This window comes from Mirounga leonina, unplaced genomic scaffold, assembly GCF_011800145.1.
Source record: "Mirounga leonina isolate KUSES-001 unplaced genomic scaffold, KU_Mleo_1.0 Mir_115, whole genome shotgun sequence".
Classification (NCBI taxonomy): domain Eukaryota; kingdom Metazoa; phylum Chordata; class Mammalia; order Carnivora; family Phocidae; genus Mirounga; species Mirounga leonina.
In genome coordinates, this window is record NW_023270268.1 from 51912921 (window position 1) to 51919532 (window position 6612).

Below are 6612 nucleotides of genomic sequence, written 5' to 3' on the forward strand. Positions count from 1 at the left end.
ACTGGAAATGCTTTATATCTTCAGCCAGATGGTGTTTTCATAGGTTTATTTGTACATAAAAATTTACTGAGCTGTACACTTAAGATTAGTGGACTTTATTACATTTAAATTATACCTCAATTAAAAAGTAAATTTAAAAAGTGAATCAGACTTTGGATGTGTTTATCAACTACACGTGGGTCCTTTATGGGCTCTGTAGAAAGTTTCAGTTTTGTCACTAAAAAAAAAATTAATATAACATTTGTATTTTACATTGTCATTAAAATTCTTTGTCTTTGGAGTAAAAGTCTGTGTTTTATTCATTAAGTAACACTTTGGGGGGGCCTGGGTGGCTCAGTCAGTTAAGTGTCTGCCTTGGGTTCAGGTCATGATCCTGGGGTCCTGGGATCGAGCCCTGCGACAGGCTGCTGGCTCCCTGCTTCTCCCCCTCCCTCTTCCTCTGTCCTTCCTTCCCACTCGTGCTCACTCTCACGAGCATGGTCTCTCTCTCTCTCTCTCTCATACATAAATCTTCTTCAAAAATTAATATTTTTGCTGTTTTTCAGGAAAATTAAAAAGTCTCTTCGTGTATCTAAACCAAACAACCTATGTCAAGTTTGAACAATCCTGGAAGCCTCATGTTTCCATAATTCCATATCATCGAGTCCTTTTTTGTATGAGAGTTGGCTATGGGTGCAGGGGTAAGAAAATGGCCTTGAAATGGTTAGATCTGAATCAGAATCCCTGTTCCACCGGTCACCAGCTAGAGGACCTTGGAAAATCACTTCCCCTCCCTGAATCTCTGTGTTCTTATCTGCAAAATGGAGGCGATTCCTCCCTCATAGGGTTATTGAGAGAATCCTGTGACAGAAAATTTGTAAAACTCTTGGTACACACTTTTTAAGTGGAAACTATTGCTAAATAAAAGAGAGCATTTAGCAGTCTTTATTTTATTTTTATTTATTTGAATTTTTTTTTTACTTATTTGAGAGAGAGAGAGCACAAGCATGGGGAGCAGGAGAGGGAGAAGCAGACTTCCCACGGAGCAGGAAGCCCTATGCGGGGACCCCAGGATCATGACCTGAGCCGAAGGCAGACGCTTAAGGACTGAGCCACCCAGGTGCCCCCTCTAAGTGTTTATTTTAAAAAGAGCATGGCACACGCTCCAAAGTATCCAAGCCCCAAAGATTTATATCTAAGAAATGTAGGAAAAGCCAAAACTTTTGCCCATTTTTATTAACAATAGTATAATCTTTGGTTCAGCCCTGACCCTACAGTGAGTCTTCACTCTCTCTGCTGCCTATTCTAATATCTCCATCCTCTCTGGCCTTCCATCACTACAACAGAACATTCCTTTGCTTTTCTCCCCAGAACTCCCTGTCAGCCACCTGAAGGTTAGTCCCACTCCAAGGCCTGGAGCTTCCACTTCTCCCCCAGGAGGCTGCCTAAAGCATCTTTCCATAAAGGCAGATTATTGTTACCAAAATCCCAGAAGGTGACATATTCTCTACATTTTTCCAAATAAAATAACTCAGTTATGGTTTGTGGAAAATAAACAGCCAGCCATGAACATACACGTCCACAGAGATGGAAAATAAACATGACTGAGAAAGTCTGCTGCTTGTTTATAGTTCAGTTGTGAATAAAACTCCAGGCCCTAGCCTCAGTAGCAGGCACCAAAAAGAAGTTAATATTGGAAAAGTGCTTCTGTAAACTCAAAGTTGCTTTGAATTTCTAGGTCACTGGAAGACAAACCTGAGTGTATTTCTCAAAGGGAGAGGGCATTATGGGCATTTAGGGACGACAATTCTTCCCTGCACGGTTTTGTGCTGTTGCACGTTCTGAGATGCTCAGGGGCCTTGGCTCCACCCAATGAGGGGAAAACAGACCCCTTCAGGGATACAGCATGCTTGGCAACCAAGTACAGCCTGGCATCCTCTCCCTGGTTGGGGGGTGGGGGCGGTCAGTGCCAATGGGATGGGAACCCAGAATATAAATTAAGTTTAGTTGCAGGAAAATAAATCGACATTTCTTACAAGGATGTGGCTGGAGCTTGGTACTCATTAACTCCTGTCTGGTGGGAAGCATTCAGGCTGGAGAGTGGGGCTGCCATGGGCAAATGTGTAACACCTAAGGGAATGCCAGTCATATCATACATACTGTAGATTTGTATGTTTGTGAAACAATTTTACCACTGATGAATGTATCTTGAGAGAGGGACACCTTTACTAATTTGGACAATGATGCCATAAAGACCAGAGGTGGCCCTGACAGGGATTTTGAAGACCTTGGGATCTATGCTCTTATTAGATGTCACTGGATCACTATGCACCATCCCCCCACCTTTCATACGGGGATAATGCAAACCTATTGTAGGACTGGTCAGACGGCCGGCTGAAAAGAAGATAAGCACTAAGAAGAAAATGAATCCTATCATTAAGAGCTTGTTTATTTCTCTTGGGCACTTGAGATAATGTCTTTGAAAGCATTTTGAAAAGTCTGAAGTACTGTAACAATGGTAATTGCAGAATTAGCTGCTAAAAGAGCTGCCCGCTAGAATGCAAGCTCCAAGAGGCCAGGGAGTTTTGTATCCTCAGTGCCTAGAATAGTGCCTGGTATATAATTGGTCCTTAATAAATAGATGATGTATTAATAGATGAAAGAAAAGAGGACTCATTGACACTTGAACTCTTGGTGTTTTTAATAGAGTTGTAAGGTTGACGTGGGTCTCATGCTTTTCTCTGTATTTTCTCAACTCAAGCAGTGATCTTCCAAATGAGACATAAGTTGTGGTATAGTTAAAGATTATATATGTACGTGGAGGTGCTCAGCAAATGGTTAATTTTTTATAGGGAGGCAAAGTAGGGTGGTGGCAAGAATATAAGCTTTGGGGTAGGACTATCTGGATTTGAACTGATTGGACAAATTTCGATGGGCCTCAGCTTTTTCACATGTAATATGGGATAAACATCTTAGCATACAGGATTGCTATAAGGATTAAATGAGAAAATGTATGTAAACCACTTAATGCAATGCCTGGAACATAGGAAGTATATATAGGAGATATTATCCCAATATATAATTTTCACTTTACTTAGCACATCTCCTTCCTCTGAAGGCAAATTTCAGGATATAAGAATAGACTGTATATTATATATACCAGGGACATGCTACCTCAGGATCTTTGATTAGATCTGGAATGTTTTCCAGCAGATGTCCATTTTCTTCCAGTGAATCTCCTCAGATTTACCTTCTCAAAGTAGGCTACACAGGATTTCCCATTCATAATTCACAAGTCCATCCCCCTTACCCTACTCAGTTTTTTCCCCCAACACCTATCACCTTTTAACCTACTACTTTCTATGCCATTTATTTTTATTCTGCACTCACAAGAATATAAACTCCAGGACAGGGATTTTTGTCTGTTTTGTTCACCAACACCTTAGTGTCTAGATCAGTGCCTGACCCAAGGTAGGCACTCAATAAATATTTGTAAAATTGAATTGTTAGTTTAAATATATTCCCACTGAATTTTATGCTTTTTAGTTTGGACCCATTATTTAGTTCGTCAACTTGATTTTGAGAAATGATTACCTGCTTTCATCCTGCATCTTTCAGTGTGGCCCATCACCCACATTCCATGCAACCAGCCACACCAGGGAAAACTCCAGGCCTCCAACCCTTTTCAATAACTAGCTGTATGAACCTTGGAAGTTTACTTAGCGTCTCTGTGTTTTGTTTGCATCACTTATAAATGAAGATAAAAACCATCTCCCCTCCACAAAATCTTAGGAGTGATTCAATGAGCCAATGCACATGAAGACCTTACAACAGTGCCTGGCACACAATAAATATTAGCTATTGTGATTCTATTTACAGCCAAATCCAGGACCCTATTGCTCCCTGTTGGGGTATTCATCCTCTCTTACCTCTTCTTTCATTTCCCATCAGATCTGAAACTATGCTGTCTCTTCAACTTCAACTCTCCTCTTTCTTCCATTAAGCCTTTTGTTTTTTAAGCATTTGCTATTAGACCCAAATTGTTTTTGGGATCTCCAGGTAACTCTGTGACTAACCTGTGCCTGGACTAAAGCTTTCAGGTTTCAGCACTGTGGGTCTAAGAAAAATATCCATGGGAACAGGGGGGGGGGAATTTTCCTTACAAGTCGCTTTATTCAGTGTTAATCCAAAACTTTTTTTTTTTTAAGATTTTATTTATTTATTTGTCAGAGAGAGCGAGCACAAGCAGGGGGAGCGGCAGGCAGAAGGAGAAGAAGCAGGCTCCACACTGAGCAGGGAGACTGACCGGGGACTCGATCCCAGGACGCTGAGATCATGACCTGAGCCAAAGGCAGCCACCCAACTGACTGAGCCACCCAGGCGCCCCCAAAGCTATTTTAATACTGTCATTTATCACCAATAATCTACCTCATTTCATTTAAGAATGCTTTTTTTTTTTTTTAGGGGGTGGTTAGGAGCAGAGGGAGAGGGAGAGAGAGAAACTTAAGCAAGCAAGCTGCATGCCCAGCGTGGAGCCAGAAGTGGGGCTTGATCTCAGGAACCTCACTGAGATCATGACCTGAGCCTAAACCAAGAGTTGGACACTTAACCAATTGCATCACCCAGGCACCCCTGTTTTTAGTTTCTAAACAATGTGACCCTCAACATCTTGAGTTGTACTATTAAAGAGAAAATAATTTCAAGTCTTCTAAAACAATTTTTTTTTTTTTGCCTTGAAACTAATTTAGAGATCCCTAATATGTGTATGCTCTCTGAACTTATTCTGATGCCAGAGGAGAAGAAAATAGCCTATTCCCTGGAAAGGCTATGCTATCTTAACTTGGACAGTGTAAAATCTGCCCTACCTCACACTACCAGGCTCAGGAAAAGGAGGCTGCCAGCAAACTTGGCTAAAGGTGTGGAGGTAAGAGGTCCAAAGGATTAAATTTCCAGCTCCCAAAATAACCTCTGAGTACTCCTGTCACCTCAAATCAGGTCCTGCATGCTTCTTCATGCTGGAAGAGTGCCACCTCTCTGGCCCAATCCCAGGAGGCCCTGTGGAGCCCTGGATGGCCCTCTGTCTCCAGAGGACAGCCCCCTAGAGAAGCTGGGGAGCCCACTGTATTAAAGGTAGACATACAAGGTCCATCTTCTCTCTTCTTATACTCTTATCATTCTTCTCTTTCTTTAACGTCCTCTCTTCTACCTTCTCCTCCACCTGCCTTTAGACTAATAGAAGGCCTCAGGACAGAGTTTTCCAAAACTTATTAATAGGAGTACCACTGTCATATATCCTTCCCTCGCACTATGTCCAAATCCCACCTGTACTATTTCCTTAAATTAGCTCACTTTTTCACTTACATTTGTAAAGACTAGTTATTGATGTATAGCACTGCTTTAAATTTAAAACAATTTTCACTTGCCATAAACAGAAGGCTCACACATAAATATAATTAAAACAAAACTATATAGTAATGGAATTTTAGTCGGATATGGTGCAGGCCTTGTGTCTGAGTCCTACTGTATTAGGTTAAGGAATGCTGGAGAAGTGTACAAGACGGACTGGCATCAAAGTGAGACTTCTTCCTTGAAATGGAGACTGGAAAGAGGACCAAAAAGAGAGCAACTTGCTCATCTTGTTTTTAAATATCATGTCTATATAAAACTTAAGCATTCTCACTTTGGGAAATATTGCTTTGAATTTTAGACTCACACAAGGCAAAGAAGTTTGTGAAATTTTATAAGCCTCATTTCCTTCAAGCAAGCACTGAGTACATTTTTAACTGTACTCAAAAACTTGTTGCACATTTATTCTCAGTATTTGTGCACAGCTTTTGACCAACTACCACGGAAGTGTTTTGGATATAAGACTCTTTCCCGTGGATCACGAATTGCGGCATATGAATGCATCTTTGGAAGCCATCTAGCCCAAATCTTGGCCCATTTCCATTTTCCCGAAAAGAGAGTCGGGGTTCGAGGCCGAGGGCGATTTGCCCAAGGTCACGCAGAAGGTGGTCTAATTTTTGTGCTCCTGCAGCCCCGGGAAAAAGCGATCTCGTCCCTCAGAACGCTTCGTCGCCTGGCTGGCGGGAAGCCAGACCTCTCGCCTCCACTGTTGACGGCAGTTGCCATGGCAGCGGCGCTTTATTCCCCGCCTCGTCCTAGTGACGCCAGGAGACCAGCGCCCAATGGGAAAGCAGCTCGGCGCCACGCAGCGCCTTTCGCGGCGGGCACCGCCTTCGCAGCCGGGCGAGGAGCGTTGGCTGCGAGGGGAAGGCTGGCTCGGGTCGCGGCCGCGGCGAGTCGCACCGTTTTCCAATCTGTCCGCGTCCGCCGCCGCCCGGGACAGAGCCACGATGTTCGGGATGCTGAGCAGCAGCTTTGAGGATGATCCCTTCTTCTCGTGAGTGTGGGGGGACGGGAGCCCGCGGTCGCGCGGGAGTTGAGGGATCTTGAAGGGAGCTATTTTAAGGGAAAAGTGCGCGAAAACTGTGAGGAAGGCGAGGGGGAATTTGAGTAACTTCAGGAGGCGGCTTGGGGGGAGAAGAGGACTCGAGGGCGTGCGAGGGGGGGGAGGAGAGAAGTTAGGGGTGTGGGAGGGAGGGGAGCGAAGGATTGGGGGGTTGAGGAGGG

General features: G+C 43.5%; 1 protein-coding gene across 4 annotated transcripts in view; it reads left to right on the forward strand.

Annotated features, from left to right (window-relative positions):
- Positions 1 to 6212: 6212 nt before the first annotated feature.
- The window catches only part of MLF1 (myeloid leukemia factor 1), a 32093-nt gene continuing 31693 nt past the window's right edge, over positions 6213 to 6612 (forward strand). For 3 of the 4 annotated variants that reach the window (XM_034997876.1, XM_034997894.1, XM_034997904.1), the window contains exon 1: positions 6213 to 6382. In XM_034997876.1, the coding sequence (XP_034853767.1) occupies positions 6336 to 6382 (47 nt within the window). In that variant the 5' untranslated portion in view covers positions 6213 to 6335. The remainder of the gene's footprint in view (positions 6383 to 6612) is intronic. The other variant, XM_034997885.1, reaches the window with a different exon arrangement.